Genomic DNA, 17,594 nt, shown 5'->3' with positions numbered 1-17,594 from the left:
GTGGTCTGAAAATTCAAGTTAAAATGGAGCTGAATTTTTGTAAGGTTCCTTTTTACTGTCTTGAAACACTATATGATCTCACTGCTACTTTTTCTGCATTCTTCCCATTATGGGCTAATTCTGTGGCCCTCTGACAGGTAAACTTTCTGTTTACAATTTCAAAGGCAGTTTTCTGCACCCGGTCCAAAGAACCTACCCTTAATATGGCCACAGACGATGTTCTATCCTCACTCTTCCCAGAGCTTAAACCCAGAGACAAAACGAGAAGAGACTATTCTAGAGCTCATTGATAACCAAGTAAGCAGCAAAATTTGATCCATTGGTAACTGAGCAGGCAGGTGACACATCCAAGTTAACACAGACAGGATCTGGGAATTCATTCAACGGGGCTTGAGTGATGTTTGTCCTGGCTGGCAGGACCACCTCACCTTACCCTTACCCCACTCCCATCCCGTGGGGCAGTTGGCGAGCGGGCCCTGTCTCGTTCTGAGGCGCCCCGGGCTGCCGGGCCCCGCCTCGGGCCGGGCCCCGTGGAGCGGCCGTTTCCAACGGCTCCTTCACCACGGGACGGAGCAAGGGGGAGGCCCCCCAGGCCGCCAGAGAGGGGGAAGCCCCGGGGCAACGGGGACAAGGGCCTCGCAGCAGCGCCGGGCGGCAAGTCCGGAGTGGGGTCTGTGAAGGGCGGGGCGGGCGCCGGGCGGGCGCTGAGGCGAGGCGCGGCCCGGCGCGGCCCTGCCCTGGAGGCCCGTCGGCGGCGCCGGGGGGCGGCGCGGAGCCTGCGCACTGCGCTCCCGCGTCCCCCTTCTGCCCGGCCGGCAGTCGCGCGTCCCGGCGCTGAAGATGGCGGAGGGCGGTGGTGTGGTCCCCCCTCCCTCCTGCTCTTCCTCCTCCTCCTCCTCCTCCTTGAAGGGGCTGCGGGAACAGATGGGTGAGAGCGGGCAGTGCGGCCGGGAGGGGGAAAGATAATGGGGGGAAAGGAGGGGTGTCTGAGGACCCGTGCTGCGGCGGCCCAAGGCCGGGTGTCCTCCCCGCCGCTCGCCTTCCGCCCCGCAGTACGCCCGGCCCCCTTCCCGAGGCGTGAGGGGAAGAAGAAGAGGTAGCGGGATGTGGGGCTGTCGGGCTTTGTGTCCGGCCGGCGGCGGGCTGAGGGGGGGCCTCCCGCCGGCGGGACTGCCCGGCTCCGCTTCCTCAGCCGGTGGGGCTGAGTAGCGTCCTTCTCATCCCCCCCGCCCTCGAGGCGTTAATTGCTGACTGGGTACCTCTCGCAGCAGCAGGGCCGGCCCCAGGACAGCTTCGTGACACGGAGTGGCCCGTTTTTCACTGTTTCTTGGCTCGCTGAGCTTCTCGGTGGCTGTGGCGGGCGGGCCTGCGGCTGTGGCAGGCGGCTCGTCCTGGCGGCGTGTCCGGGGGCTGCTCGGACACCGAGAGCAGAGGGCAGGGACAGTCCGTGGCATTGATTCCTAACCAAAGACAGGATGACTCTTTAATTATTTTTTTACCGTTTTGAACTGGTGTTTTAGGAGTGCTAAAGAAACTCTTGCTTTGGTTTTGTCCTCGAGTGTGTTTATATGCCTATTGATACTGAAGGTCCTTGGAAATGTCATACTCTGCAGTGGGTATTGGGCATGCATGGTGTATGTTCCGAGCAAAGTTTCATGGCACATCTCCACAGGTTAGCTTTGTGGGCGAGCCATAGGAAAAGGTAAATGTTTTCTTATCCCAGACTAAAAACAAGGAAAGGGTTTTGTGGTTTGATCTAAACTTACCTGGATTATGTATAAAACATACTCTGACAGCCCATCGTTTGGTTGTTTTCAGTGTACCTGTGTAATTACATGAAGAAGAGTGCTGGCAGAAGGTCCCGAATGCACAACTTTCATATGGCAGTCTTTCTTCTTCAGTCTGTTGTGTGTCAGAAATATTATTGAATTACTTTTCATTTTGCTTTCAAAATTAAGACAGTCTAGTGCTCTAGAAGGATAATGATTTGCCAAAAGATAGCACTTCCTGCATAGCCCATGTCTATTTGATCCTTATTCTCCCTGCTAGAACTGCTGAATTTTCTTTTGTGTACTGCATGCACTTAAACTGTGGCCCCTAAGTTTTACTAAAGACGGGCACCCACATTTGCTGTCGGCTGTCATGACCTAGATTTTGTCCCCAAACCAGGGGGGATTCCTTGAACCAGGCAGCTCCGTCTACATTTAGATAGGCACGTTCTAATATGCACATCATGTTAAAAAACAAACAAAAACATCTCCCCTCACTAGATCCTGGAAAGGACAGACCTTGATTATTATTTTATTTCCCAAGGGGGTAGAAGTCGCTGAACCAGAATCTGCACTTCAGTTTATATCGAATGTATTGGAGTTCTGTGTTAGTGGATGAACTCCCTGCTGATGTGAGTTGGGGCAATACTGTCTGTGACTGCGCAGGCCACTGCAGTTCTGCTCCCGACTTCCTGTCAGCAGCACTCCCTCACTCTCTGGGGAAAGCAAATGATGTTTAGAAATCATCTTCGCAATCCCATGGTTAACAATGGAATTTGCAAGATAATTGCCGCTGTGTTTGCTGCTGTTTGGAGAAGTTGTGAGCAGCAACCAAGTCTGATACCGCAGCTGTTTGGAGAAAATGTAGAAAAATAAGGCAGGAGGAGGAACCTCGTTCAGTCCCACGCTGCCCTTCAGCAGGTTCAGAGAGGGATGTAACTTTCTGCCTTTCTAAGCTCGGTTGGCTGGCTGGGGAGACTCTCACATCCAAAACACCTTCTAACTAGAATACTCGCACCCAGTTTCTGCTGGTCTCTGGGCAATTATGCGCTTTGCGTTTCTTAATCAATCTGGAGCACAAACATCTTTGCAAAACATACAGTACTGTGCACCTTCAGTCATTTGCCAGTAAACTTCTGGTTGGGAATCTCATGCTTAAGGACAATAGATATATATTTGCAGCATCTTGCTGAGAAACCATGGCTCTTCCTGGTAGTCTGCCTGGGTGGTTGTGTATGTATACTTTTTGTATAGTTACCTTTTGCATAGGTTCCTTTTCTGGGTCCTAATTACAAGACAGTGCTCGGTTCTTGTTCCCTGCTTCCACTCTCTGTCACCAGCCTCTTGATGCTGATTTGGTCTGTGGCTGATTGGTGCTTGTTAATTATTTTAGGACTTGAAAGTGTAAAATCCTGTAGTGCCACTTGTTACTAATTTCCATACGAATGTGGTGAGTTTAAAGAGAATCTTTTTCTTGCCAATTCAAGCTAGTATTGAGATGAGGAAAAGGTGTTTCTCCTTCTTGGAGTATCAACTGTAATTAAGATTCTATAGGCCAGATCATGCCAGCTGTGTCAGTTCTACGATTCCTTTGTAATCATTTTCTGCCCTTACACTCTTGTCCAATCTTATTTCCTTTAGTTGGATAACTAAAAGCAAAATTTGCTGCTACAACTAGAAGCCAGTTAACATTTTTAGCAGTGATGCATGATCATCACTTAACATTAGAAATTAATTGTGATCGTACACTGGCGTGTAAATGGCAGTTTCTTATTCCATTCTTATGATCCGTTCTTGATGACATCTGCTGTCATCCTTCAGGGATGAAGAGGAATTTTTTCCAATATTCTGATACCATAAGCACTGCTGAGGTCGTTAAGATTTCAGAAGAGAGGAGTAGTCAGTTACTTGTGGTTTAACCAGTAAGTGAGGTTTTTCTTGAATAGTATGGGTAATCAGAATAGAAATAATTTAAGCTGTTGTAGCCTACATTTATTGTTTTAGCTTCATTTTCACTGAAATACTAAAATCTCCCATTCTGTCTTTTGTAATATTGGTGGCAGAGAATGTGTATTTGCTTTCTGCCAGAGCTTGGCTTCACTGTTCCTGGGATTTCCACTCGTTATTGAAGTAACAAACAGCTGTGAAGACTGTTAAAACCAGCATATTAAAATGCTATATGCATGTTTTTCCTTTCCAAGATCTGGATGATCTTTTAGGAAACCTGTCTCAGGACATGGGATAAAAATTAAGCGCCTTTTTTAACAAATCTAGCTGCAGGCATAATTCTCATGACCTGCATGGCCAAGCCCAGTTTGGTCGGAAGTTGTCTAATAAAATTAACAGCTTCATTCCCTCTCACCAGTTGTTTCTCCCTGTGTGAGTGACACTGTCTGGCTTTGTCAGTTTTGCCTGGAGCACAGTTCCTGGTGACTTCTTTACCAAATACATATATATAGAATTGGCACGAAAAGAAGGCTGGTTGGATAACTAATAGTGAAACTTCACTGCTCAAGCAAGTAGTGAACATGCACAGAATTGTCTGTCTCTAGGTAATAGGTATAAAAGATAATTTAGGAACACGAGTTCCTATCAACAGCTGTGGAAGTACTAGAGACCTCCTTGGCAGAGCCCTGGTGGCAAAGTCCCACAGCAGAACTTGGTGAGTGCTGTCTAGAGAAAATGCTTTAGGATCCAGAAGCATCTGTCAGCCAACCGCTGAGTTGACCTCTGCATCAGAGCTACTTACTGGAGGAGAGAAAGAATTTACTTTTGAATTTGGATCCTTAAAAGCCTTTGGGTTTTACAGAGTAGTTGTGAGTAGAGGTAGGCTTCAGAACTTTTCTGGAAAGCTGCAGGACAAGGAAGTGATTCCTTTGCCAGGTTTCTGATAGCGTGGAGGTGCTACAGTAAGAGTATCTTCAGCATTCGGTATTGTTTTACTTGGTGGTGTTTGTACCAATGGCTTGTATGTGTGCCATCGGCAGAGCAAAGGTGGCCCAGTGACTGGGGCTTTCAGCTGGTGTTCGCTGGGCCTGGCTCAGTTTCGTGTTTCGTCAAATTCCTGATAACTTTGGAGAAAGTCTTCAAGGTTTTTCTTTGCTTCATCTTTTTTTCCCTGCACGGAAGTAATAGTAACACTGCTTTAGAGAGTGCCAAGGTGATAAATGCAAAGAACTGCACAGAAATTTAATTTCACATAGATCCCAGGGGTGAAAGAGAACATTCCCAAGCCAGGCTGAGAACTTAATGTACTTGTAGTGGGTATGAGCTTTAATTTCATTTTCTTCTTGTTCACGGAAATGCAATAGTACGGAGTAGGGATAATTTCATGCTGATTCATAAAGATGTATGCTATGTGCTAGGAGCTTAACATTTTGAAGGTTACTTCCAGTTGTAAGTAGTTTATTTAAAAAAAAAGTTTTATTCTAATTTAAAACTTTAAATTATTGAGATTTCTCCAAATGCATTTAAGAAAGATGCCTTGCTGTAAAGCAAAAAAAAAAAAAATCTCAAAACCATGTGCATATACAACATATTTTTGGAAATTCCTCATACAGAATGTTCCATTCTCTACGTGTTTCTTCATGTGTTAAAATTGCAGAAGATAGATTTGGATTCCATGCTTCAATTCAGATGAAAGTATTAAACAAATAATGACTTGCAAAGATTGTAACTCTAATGGGGAGAGCCCAGAGATATTGTGGCTTGTACTATCCCTAATGGCACAGCTGTAAAATGTGACCAAAAAAAACCTAGATGGCAATTAAGAAAAAGCCCTGGGTTGCTATGAGATAAATGGAATAAGTACCCTGGGTTAGTTGTAATTGTAAGGGTACCAAGTGCTGCTGTCTGTCTCTGAACTTGATTCAATGATTGGAGGTGCTTGCAGCCCTGTTGTGAAAGGATACCCTGACAAATAAAATTCTGAGCGTGCAATTTTAATGACTTCTCTGAATATGACTTATCAGATCATAGAATCGTCTAGGTTGGAAGAGACCCTTGGGATCATCGAGTCCAACCATCTCCCCTACTCTACAAAGTCATCCCCTACACCATGGGGTAGGACTGCATCTAAACGGCCCTTAAACACAGCCAGGGATGGGGACTCCACCCCCTCCCTGGGCAGCCTGTTCCAACGCCCGACCACTCTTTGGGTGAAAAATTCCTTCCTAATGTTCAGTCTAAACCTACCCTGTTGGAGCTTGAAGCCGTTCCCTCTCGTTCTGTCACTAATTACCTGTGAGAAGAGACCAGCACCAACCTCTCTACAGTGTCTTTTCACGAAGTTGTAGAGAGTGATGAGGTCTCCCCTCAGCCTCCTCTTCCTCATACTAAACAGTCCCAACTCCCTCAGCTGCTCCTCATACGATTTGTTTTCCATCCCCCTCACCAGTTTCATTGCCCTCCTCTGCACTTGCTCCAGCACCTCGATATCTCTCTTGTATTGAGGTGCCTAAAACTTGCAATATTTTAAAAACTAACTAAGGACTTCAAATTCCTGATCTACCACAAATAAAATAGAACCGTTTGGCTTCCAATTACTCAGCCTACAACCAGGTAATTCTTAATTGATGATATGCTTTCCATGTGTTTGCACATGCCTGTCCAATAATTAAAACTGTTCTAGATGCTGGTGATTAACTTGTTTGGAGTGCGGGATTCACAGAAGAAAAATCAAATGTTGACATGGAATGGTGTGGTCTTGTTGGCAAGAGAAGCAGTGGCTGCCCTCCATTGTCCTGCAGCCATGCACCCCATGTGTCTATGGTGTTCCGGGTACTTCAATGGATGCAAGCCTTTGCTTTTCAGGAAGGATTGCCATGTTGCTTCACATTTGTTTTCTTCTAAATTATTTTCATTTTTCAGTCAGTTTTGAACTTCTGCTTTCTATGGGAAGGATCCGCAGCTGAAGTTGACTTTGAAGAAAACAGTTGCCACCAGCTGTGCTCCGAACACCTCTGTCTTTCCTTATAGTATTTTTTGCCTTCATAATTCACAGAGAACTTTTAAAATTCTGTTTTATGAGTACTTAACTGGCTCTTAATTTACATTCACCCCCCGCTGTTTAAATGCACTGACCTGAATCTTGGGAGGGAGTAAAGATACTGTAGTGCCCTGTGAATCCCCTTCTCTGGGCAAGTGTTTTAAAGCTTCCAAGTTCTAAAATTCCCTCCCCTCAAGTCTGAGAGGGATTGGCTGCAAGAATATAGAAATCCTGTAAAGATCTTTATGCTTAATGTAATTTAATAGAACACATTCATTCATTTTAAAGTTTATCCTCTGCTTAGTTTTGCCAAGAGGATTTCTTAAAGGAACACAATTTTGCAGCACAGCGTTGATCAATGGTATGTAATTTGTGTTCTGGACATTCAGAACCGAGGATGGTTATCTCCAGATCAGTGTGTGTCACCTTACTCACTTCCAGACTTCTCTGACAGACTTTCTGCCACTAGGTAATGAACTAAGCAAAACTAAGTCTCTTTATTGGTCTCTTTTGTGCTTTTTATCCTGCTTGGTTTTTTACACCCATTTGTCATTTTTCAGTTAGCTGTTCTTACAGCTCTTTGGGGCTGGGACTGATTTGTGATTGCTTTGCTGGGGTCTTACATTACTTGCAGTAGAATGCCTCAGAGCTTTTGGTTTTGATTAGTTAGGTTAAGCATACAGTTTTAAGAAAACTTGCAGTTTAATTTATTTTACGTTTTGTACCACCATGTTTTGCTTTAACCAGTGGGTTTGCTGCATTAAGACCTGGTAGTGTCTATGAGAACTGTTCCAGTGTGTGACTGTATTGAGTGATTTGATGTGAATCTGGTCTCTTGGGGGTAAATGCCGATACAATCCCTTTTCTTCTGAAGCAGGGACAGCGTTCGAATGAGCTCTGAAGTTACCACAAGAAATTTATCAAGTGTAAAAGGCTAAAGCAGTAGTTTTCACTGCTGCCATGTAAAGGAGTTATTGTCCTTCCCTCTAAAGAAAGCTCAAAATGGTGTTTTCACAGGGTTTGTCTCAAGGTAGTTGTGGCTTGTAGTGCTGGGCTGTGTTCTTTGCTGGCATTGTTTGGGCTGGGTGTATTAAAGCCCACAAATGTGGGGACAAAAGCATTTACAAGGACAGGGTTGGAGCGAGCGAAAGCAAGCAGACTGCTCTGGGAAGGGAGAAGTAGCAGATAGAAGTTAGCTGATTTCCAGTGTTAGGGACAGTGCAGTATAAAAGAAAGAAAGAATACAATGGAGAAAACAGATGTGGAAGAGGAGGAGAGAGCAGAGGTTTGTCTTGAAGTTGCTTTTCTCCGTGCCTGTGCAGGAGCGTGAACAGGAGTCGGTTTAAGGCAGCCTCCAGAGCGGGAGGAGCAAAGCAGAACTAGCTGATCTGTGACTCTCTGGGTTTCACTGATGAGCTCGAACTGTGGTGGGAACTAAACTGCTCTGTGCAAGTTAAAAGTGGGACTGCTCTGACATCGTTCACCCAGTCAAATGTGAGTGACAAACAATGTTGGTTATTTTTTCTAATCTAGTCCAGGAGCCTGAAGCACTGTAAAGTGTTAGTAAAGAAAGAGAATGACCTATTTGTACAACAGAGTGGCTACTAATAATCTTCCACTCCGTGTTTAAAACTCCACCATTTTACCATTTTTTGTCCTTTAGCTGTAAAACCTGTGACTAATTCTGTCAGGTTTGGAGCATTTAATCTGTAAAATCTTTATATATGAGATATATACCTTTATATATGATATATATATATATATCTTTATATATAAACATTTAAATTATGTCACAATGTCAATGCAACTACATTTCACAGTATGTGATGTAAGGGTCTATTTATTACATAAACTGCTTTCATTTGATTCCAGTGTATTAGGATATTTTAGAATTTCCACTATGCAGAAACAGGTAAATACTGATTTCTGTTACACTTGGGAAGATTCACAAGGGACTTTAGTCATAGTTTATTGCATCAGCATTACAGTCAGTGTCTAATATATCTTTAAAAGAAATCACTGAAGGTGGATGAAAGCAGTTTCTGTTTATTTTGCAGTTGGCAAGAAGAGTTCATAGTTACCAGCCCACAGAAACTTGGTACAGAAATACTGTCTTTACATCTAAAATGCTGCCTTAAAATTCTCCACCAGAATACATTACAGAGAGTACAGATACCTTAGTGCTTTGCTCTTTCATTGAGAAATGAAATAATGAGTGTTCCAACCTTTCCAAACCTCTGGCTTCCCTGTGGCTGTGTCTTATTAGGCCTGTGCTTCTAGGGAGAGAAGAGACCAGAGCAATATGTGGCCGTTTGCTAAAGAGCATAGTTGGGACTGTAAGGCCTCTGTATCCCTTGTGTAGGAAGCAGTAGCTCTCAAGAGAGGTAGGTCATTGTGCAGAGAAGCTTGGTAAGCACAATGCAATAAACAGATTAATAACTAATGCCAGTTGGAGTGGGGAAATGATCTGACTTGCATTAAAGCGAGTTGGGAATTTGTGAATTGGAGGAGCATCCCCTTTGGAGGGACTTTTGTATCATGGCATTGAATCAAAAGAGGTCGGTGAAAGATTTTGTTGTTAAAAAAAAAAGAAACGTGACAGGTGGATTATGCAGAATGCAAAGGCTTTTCTGGCTCCTTTGGGAAGGTGAGGGATAACCGTGGGCAGGAAGAAAGTGACAAAGTAGAAAGAGAAGGCAGCAAAAAGCCAGTGAGTGAGATTCGAGTATCTGCCATGGTTCAATTTAATTTCTTTCAAGTGGTGATTAATAGCACACCTTACTAATAAAGAACCCCAAACTGTGAAGCCAGGTGTCCTTTCCAGAGAAAGGGGTGGATTTAGCTTGTCAGCCCTGTGCACAGGCAGCACTTCTTACCAACTATGTGATGGCTGCTGCAAGAGTTGGTGACATCTTTGTCCTCCTCCAGCACGGTGCTGGCAGTTGCTTTTCTCATTAAGTAGAGAGAAGCCTAACTCTTGGCTGAGTGGTATGAGCAAGGTTAAAATTAGGGAATAGGAGTGACAGCAGGAATCAGCAGGATTCCAGAGGAAATACATTCATAGTGTGTATCACTAGTGTTTGGAGTAAGGGTGGTACTCACCTGATGTAGCTGTCAGTTGATGGTGTAGCATCTCTGCAGAAAGGTTTCGGAGCTGGCTGCCGGTTCACTTAAGGACAAATTTTGATTCCTTGCTCTGTGCTTGTATTACATTCAAATTTGGTTTAGATAATGTGCTCCTCTAGGGAAAAGCATACAAAGATCAACCCACAAATTAACTAGCAACCTTCCTGGTGCCTCTGTGATCGTGCCCTGGGCTGAACGAATAGGTAACATGTCTTTGAGATTGCTTCAGCTGTATTTTTGTAGGTATAAGAAATAAGGAGTATTTTGTTAATGATGTGATTTTATTTATCTTTTTAAACGTTTCCAGCTCTTAATCTGAGTGTGGATGTTTAAGGATAAGTGAAAACATTCTTGCAAATAGGTCTCAAATACTTCCTTGTGGAGCTGCTAATTCATGTACTATAAAGGAATGCTTGTGCAAGAGTCTTCCAGGGGGATCGGTACTTGTGGTGAACTGAAGAGGTGATCCTAAACTGCCTTGAACATTGGGTTGTACAGAATTACCTGCAGAAATGGGTTTAAGGGGAGGAAGGTACATAAAGGTAATAAAATAGATGTCCCATGCAAGGAGTGAACGTGGAATGAAAGTGTTGTGATAGTCTGGAATAAGGATAAGACAGGAAGCTCTTCTGGGCTGCTGAAGCCAAGAGACGCCATGCGCTGCTTTCTGTGTGCTTCCCATCTGGTGACTGCCCAGACAAAACAGGAGAACCATCTGCCTTCCGGCTGGTCTGTCAGAAGGTGCCTAATGGGGAGCTCACGTGTTGGTTGTGGAGTCTGTCAGTCCTTGCAGCCCAAAGATGGGACGTGAGGATCAACTGGGAAAGAGAGAAAAAAGGGGGAAAGTTAGGCACAAGAGGAATGCACAGAGAGAGGGCTTTTCTATTCATCATTAGAAGCTTTCGGTGTTGTCCATCTCTTTGAGGATGCGTCCCTCTGGTGTCCTTTAAACAAGGAGGAATGGTGTAAAACCAATACCCGATTTTTTAAAGCATCTAATATATGATCTTGCATCCGTTTGTCTTAACCTGTGTTAATTAAGGAGTGGGAATCAGTTTAAAAGACAACGCACAGAAATCTCAACCTCCAATGCTGACTTCCCTCATCTTTCCTGAAAGCACAAATAAAACTTATTAAAAGCAAAAATATCTGACCGGTGTTACTGGAAAAAATTACTATCCACTGGACAATCAGTAGCTGCCTATAGTGGAGCAAGACAAAAATGGCATCTTGCAGATTTGACTGTTTGCTATAAAATCAGATATTTCGCTAGGAAGTTCACTTTTTGGTTTATGGATTGCTTATTGGCTGCTTCTTACCTGCTTTCAGCTTTTATGCAAACACTTAGATTCATAACAACACTTAACATTCAGGAGACCTAACTTTTGTTTCAGAGCCTTAGTCTGGGATTTTTTTTATTGGTTTGCTTTGCATAATGTCATTAAATCCCAAGAAGCAGAAGGATTGCTGTGCAGTTGGGCACATTCCACTCTCTTTAGTTCCGGAAGGGAAGAGCAAGTGGGGCAGCAGACGTCCAGGTCACCGATGCTAGGAGAGGTGATGGGATGGAAGCCTTAAACCTGCTGTGGGTACAGGGACAGAGCCGGGTCAGCCCCTAATGAGGTTTACTAAGAACAGCAACTGTGCGGGTCCTTTGACAGCCTTGGCAGGGACCGAGGGTATTAACTCAGTGCAAAGACTGAAATAGAAAGTTTTATTTTAGACACTGGTCTCTTCAGGGCATATTGGAAACCCAGTGGGCAAAGGGAAGTACCGTCGTGCCTGGCGTGAGGGAGGCAGCGCTGGACCTGCACAGTGAATGGGGTCTGGAGGGTGGAAAGGGACAATGGGTTTTATCTGGCCTGGTGCCTCCTGCGGCAGCTGGTGCCTGGCATTTCCCTTAGGTTGGTTTATCCATGACATGCTTGGCCAGACATACAGTGCTAAATGGTGATGAGGGGGCAGAAGGAAAAGTGCTTTCCAAATGACCTGACCATTTTCTGTTCCAAATAGCCCTAGTTTATTCTGCATGAATGCAAATATTATTATTGGCCACATGCGTGGCTTGTACTTTTATTAATTTTAGCTGAAGCATTTAAAGGTAGATTACTGTAAAATAAGCACAGACATTATGCCAATCACAAATTAGAGTTGTGAAAGCCTTTAGTGATTACTGTGGGAGGGGAAGCTCAGAACAGAAATGAGACTTAATTTGCCTGCAAGAAAATTTTTCTTCTCCAGGAAGTTTGCTGAATAAGTCCATGAAGGCATCCCCCAGTAACACAGCACATGACACGGGTTGTAGTGAAATAGTTGTTAATGGGTTTCCAGTTCTGGAGTATCCTGATTAATTACAGAATTATTGGCTTATTTTACAGAAATAGTTAGATTTTGTGAAAAGTATTTTAAGTGAAGCTTCACTCCATAGCAGACTGCTACATTCATTATAAAAAACTAGGCAAAAAAATGGTGGGCATCTGTGCCAAAGAGTATTTAAATGTATTAAAAATTTAAGATTAAAGCAAAATAATATCTGCTTGGTTTTTTTCAAAGGTTGCAGAGTACAACAGCATGCAATTTGTTTTCTCTAACTGTAGTAGAATGTGGATTTTGAAAATCAGTTTCATATTGTAAATTTACCATAAAATTGATAAGGACTGTAAAGCCTGTCTGGTGACCTGAGACTTAGCAAAATTGAACTCGCGCATCTTGGGGATATATCTAATGTGATGGCTGTTGCCTATTTAATAATCTTTTGTTCAAATCGCCAGTTCACTTTTAATTTGAACCTTCTGTTAGCTAAACAGATTGCTTCTCTGTAACACGAAAGTGCATTCCTAGTGCCTTTAAATCTACTACTTTAAATCTGCCTCTTTCAAATTTGTAAGCATGTTGTTTCTGTGCAAATAATGAAGCATTGAAGCAGTGAATATAAGTATTTTAACTGACATAGAAAGTCTTTGGCTGAGTATTTCCAGACTTTTCTCATCTCTATGTCCTTCGCAGGCTGTGCTGTTCCTGTAACCCACTTTCCTGTTCTCTACCTCAAGTAATTTTTTTTTTGCAACCTTAATTAATTAAGATAAACTGACTAATTGCTTTGCAGATATGACACATTTTTTTAAATGAGTGCCTTCTAATCAGGACTATCATTCAAATGTTTATTTTTTAAATGCATAATTAAGTACATAATCACCTACATCCATTATGACTTGTTTGTTTGGCAAGATTTCTAATAATAAAATACTTCTGCAAGTAAAATATGATTAATATTGAGCTTGTTTAAATTGCTGCTTGCTTCTTACTGCAGCTTGGTTACAGAAATTTGGATGTTTAAACATTGAGAGTTGAGGCAAAATTCCAGTGTTGGTCTTAACTACCCCGGGTGTGGGGCTGGTTTCCCAGCTGGGCTGGGTTGCGTTGGCTCAGTCTGTCTGTCCTTCTCCTATCTCTCCTCCCTTCCCATTGGGGACTGGAGAAAGATGCAACTGGGTCTCTGTATCTGTCTCAAACTTAAATAGTATTTGAAGAAGGTTATATTAAGTTATATAAATGCCCTGGGTGTGTGTTTTTGCTCTCCGAACAGCTTGCAGTAGGCTGCTTTTCCTCAGGCTCTTTTCACATCTAGTTGTGTTGAGAATATATAATTTTATTGTTCTCCACTTGGTCAATTTTTGGGCTAGACTCCCATCCATGTGACATGCAACGATGTACAAAATCAGCTTTTTGAGCGACTTTTGGTCTACATAGTGAAATTACAGTGAGCTCTTTTTGAGCTGTTCTCTGCCAATTGGAAATCTTACCGTGTCATAGCGTATCTGGTCTCTGACTTGTTTGAAAAGAGCCTCTGAGATGTATGGGATGGAACTGAGGAAGACTTTTGTTAGGTGCTGCAATGAAAAATTAATTCAAGACATAGCAACAGCTGCAGGTGACAGTTTAGAGTTGCTGAGTAAGTATTGTAACCGGCATTTATTACTGACATCACATGGGATCAGGCACTTGGAGGTGATTGTCCTTCGAACAGCCTTAGGGAGGGTTATTACCATGACACAACCAGTTGTCATGGCAACGCCTGGAGGAGAGGGAGAGCTTCCTTCCTCCTGTGCGTTCTGCACTGCTCTGTTAAAGGGAGGCCTGACATCGTTCACAAAGCTGTTGCCGTCTTCTTTTAAAATGTAACACCAAATTCTACTATTTGTCCTCCACTTCATGGTTGAGATCACGGCACGTTATGCATTACTTTTGTGAATTGCCTTTTCTGTTTAAAATAGGCATCAACTTCTGCTTTCTCACGTTCGGTTGAGAACACGCATAGTGTGTTCTTTTGCTTCCCCCAAAGTTGGGCTTTTCTCTAAGAACCAAGTTGATGTTCCTGTTTCTGTCAGCTGAGGTGAGAATAGGGTGTCACTGCTGGGAGACGACTCCTGTGCGGGAGAAGGGGGTAGTGCTGTCTTCCAGGCTGCCCTGCCTGCTTTCCCGTTAAGGCTTCACCATTCCACCCTGAAGGGGGATCAGTTAAAGTGAAAGTTGATAGCAAAAGGAAGAAAATCTGTGGAAAGTGATATAGTAAATTAGTCTCCCTGACTTCTTAATGGTGTTCGTTATGTAGCGAAATGAATATTGCTGGCATCTCATTTCTCTATGATTAACTGGGAGTCATAGCCCTGCAGTTCACTCTACTCACCTTGGTGAAACTCAAATAAGGTGAATGGGTCTCTGCACAAATGCTCAAATTAGTGTTTTAGAGTCTAATCTATAATGAAAATTTATTTTTGAAGATCCAGTTTTAGAAGTAAATTGTAAGCATCCCTATAATGTTCTACTTTATGCAGCTGATCCGATTTCTGTTTCACGTCAAAAAGTGATGAAAGGTCTTCATAAACCTTTCCCTGCTTTGGTCTCATCAGAATATGATTCTACTAGTGCTATTTGACTATTGCGTATATGTGTTCAGCCTGCAAATACACATGCAGTAGCAAAGAGGGTTTTTTTTAGTGTAACTTAGACTCATAACTTTGCTAAATATTGTTTTTCTTCTCAGAAAAGTTCTTTAGTAAGTTTGATTTTTTTGAAACTCTATAGGCCTTTGCCTATTTTAAAACATAAGGTTTTGTAGCTGTTGTTTTTACAAAGGAAAGCTGTGCCAGGTCTGAATTCTTAATCAGCAAGTTTTGTCTTACAAGTTGAGCAATCCCAAATTAGTTATTCAATAAAAAGATCTGCAACCTCAAATGGAATTTTATGTATTTAGGTATTTATTTCATGAGTTTTGGTTATAGAAGCTTTTAACATAGAATTATTCTTTCTCACAGTTGCTGCAGCCCAAGCCATAGCAGAAGAAAGAAGAAGCCAAAGTGGCATTAGCCCTATTGCAGTCCAGACGTCAATAAATATAAAGACAGCAACTAAACCAGGTATTGCTCGTTGTTCTTAATGAAGTACTGGGTTCACAAGGGAGAGTTAGCATCTTCTAAAAAGAAGTTTGATGCTCTTTCTTCAGGAGACATGAGAGCAAAAATCACCTGGTAGGTGGTTCGTAGATTCATTGAAAGTCTGGTTTTGATGACAGATTTTTGCTTTTGACTCAGTCAGAGTTCAGTTGGTGAAGTTGGGTGTCTTTTCAGTGGGACATAAATGATTTTTTTTTTTTTGGTGCTCTGGTGAAACCAGTTCACTTCTTGCTGAAATTCAAGTTTTTATACCTGCAAAGACTTAAGCAGTCTTGGTTCTGCTTTGCCTGCAAAGTAGCTGTCCTGCAGTGCTTTGAATTTGTAATGACGGGTGAACTATCTGTTCTCAGATTGAGTTTTCCTAGATTCCCATAACTCTTGATCATAGGAATGAATATGTACAGGAATGTGGATCAGAGCTGAATTTGGGTATGTTCTCACACATGCCTGGCATCCGCTCAGGCTTTCTTTTGACTGTGTGCTTTGGGCCTTTTCATATTGTGTCTGCTTTCTGCTGCTCCTAAACCAATCCTAGTGGATTGGTTGTTGTGAGGGAATGGAAAGGGGAAAAAGGAGCGCATTCATCTTCTTATGAATTTTTCAAATGACATCTCTAATCTCTGTATACAGTGTGCAGTGCTTTGGTATGTGTATCTCTCGGGAAGTTCCATTATCCTTTTGATAGCAAAGACTTTGAACTTTTTTAGTTAAATTTGAATATTCAAAATGACTGACAATTATGTGCCTTCAATTTTTCTTTCAACAGTGATAGATGGTTCCACTCTAAGAACAGAAGAAAGACAAAGACTTGCCAGGGAGCGTAGAGAAGAGCGGGAAAAGCAACATGGTATTTTCATGTTTGATTTAAAATATTATTTCCTAAAATACTTGTGATAAAAGAATAACTTACTCTCTTATTCCTTGTGCAGTGATTTTTATTTTTTTTTTCAGTCTACTGGGGACAAGAGACAAGATCTGCTCTTGGTTTTGCATCAGTGACCATCTCTGAACCTGAATGGAGAATTATTAGGTTTTAGAGGAAAACATTCCAAAGATTTTTTAGCTTAAAGCTGTGTGTCACTTCTGACCTTCGATTTTTTTAGTGACCACCAAGCAAATTCAGCCAATTTCTTATTGAAAGCCGTAACAATAACACTTGTGAAGTGATAACTTTTAGCTTAGAACTGCTTCCTGTAGCCCTGAAGACTGAGGTTTGGGGAACACTGATTCAGAGAAAATCAGAAAAGATTTCACTGAATGGCTTAATTGTCTTGAATGCTGCTTCCCTTGTCTCCCAGTACGCTGCAGTGACTCCTGGGTTCAAGTCTCAGCAGTATGTGCTCTATCTTAGCAAAGAATCTGAGACCTCAACAAGAGCAGACAGCTCTTGCCTAGCTTTATGCTGTTAGTGACACCAAACAGTACATGCGTGTGCAGCCAGAGATGGAGGAGTCACAGCATGCCCTGCAGTCTTGGGTCTCTGTCTCCCAGCTCTCTGGCCTGTATGTGTGTTTCTTAACATAAAAGCAAAGACGCACAGCAACAGGAAAGATTGTGTTATCCTAACATGGAGAGAGGATAGGACTAGGATGGATATAAATTCAGAAGTATTTTGGGAACTTTTCTTGTTAATAGTGCCTGTGCAGTGTAGGTGTAATTATCTGGTGTCTCAGTTCATTTCATCTCTCTAGCCACAGAAACTTCCACTGTGTATTGAACCACTAAGTTTTTGTTACAGTACGTGGAGCTTCTGTTAAAGTGCACGCAGCTGTCCTGGGTGGGGGCTGCAGAGAAAAGTGACATAACTATTTTGAACTCGGATGCAATAACTGTGCGGTTCTCCCATCTTGTCACTTCGTGCTTGAAATCTTTTCATTACATCTTGTTCTAAAAAAATGAAAATTGCAGCATAGAAAATCCTGCCCTTTGATACACAACTTACTGCTTACTTGTAAAAACTTATACTTACTTATACATAATATTTATTATGATGGCAAGAAAAGTATGCACTTAACATCGAGTATATGTATATCCTGATGTTCCTGTCCAGACAGTAAAGTCTAATGGCAGGAAAGGTTCTAATTCCTGCCCAACCTGGAGACAGAATTAGACACCTCTGTCGCCATGTACAGTGTCATCCAGCACTGCAAGTTAATCTTGCTGTATATTTTAGATTTAAGTGGTGATAATTTTGCTCGGTAGTCTCTTGCAAGTTGCGTTGTCCTATCATTGAATAGTTAAGTTTGATTTTAAGTTTTT

At 42.5% G+C, this 17,594-nt stretch overlaps 1 protein-coding gene across 10 annotated transcripts in view; it reads left to right on the top strand.

The window, feature by feature from the left end:
• The first annotated feature begins 803 nt into the window (after positions 1 to 803).
• Positions 804 to 17,594, top strand: part of MAP7D3 (MAP7 domain containing 3) — a 50,025-nt gene continuing 33,234 nt past the window's right edge. For all 10 annotated transcript variants that reach the window (XM_014963088.1, XM_014963082.1, XM_014963084.1 and 7 more), the window contains exons 1-3: positions 804 to 928; positions 15,198 to 15,299; positions 16,102 to 16,182. In XM_014963088.1, the coding sequence (XP_014818574.1) occupies positions 841 to 928; positions 15,198 to 15,299; positions 16,102 to 16,182 (271 nt within the window). In that variant the 5' untranslated portion in view covers positions 804 to 840. The remainder of the gene's footprint in view (positions 929 to 15,197; positions 15,300 to 16,101; positions 16,183 to 17,594) is intronic.

This window comes from Calidris pugnax, unplaced genomic scaffold (assembly GCF_001431845.1).
Source record: "Calidris pugnax isolate Ruff unplaced genomic scaffold, ASM143184v1 scaffold294, whole genome shotgun sequence".
NCBI classification, from domain to species: domain Eukaryota; kingdom Metazoa; phylum Chordata; class Aves; order Charadriiformes; family Scolopacidae; genus Calidris; species Calidris pugnax.
This window is presented reverse-complemented; position numbering and strand designations above follow the sequence as displayed.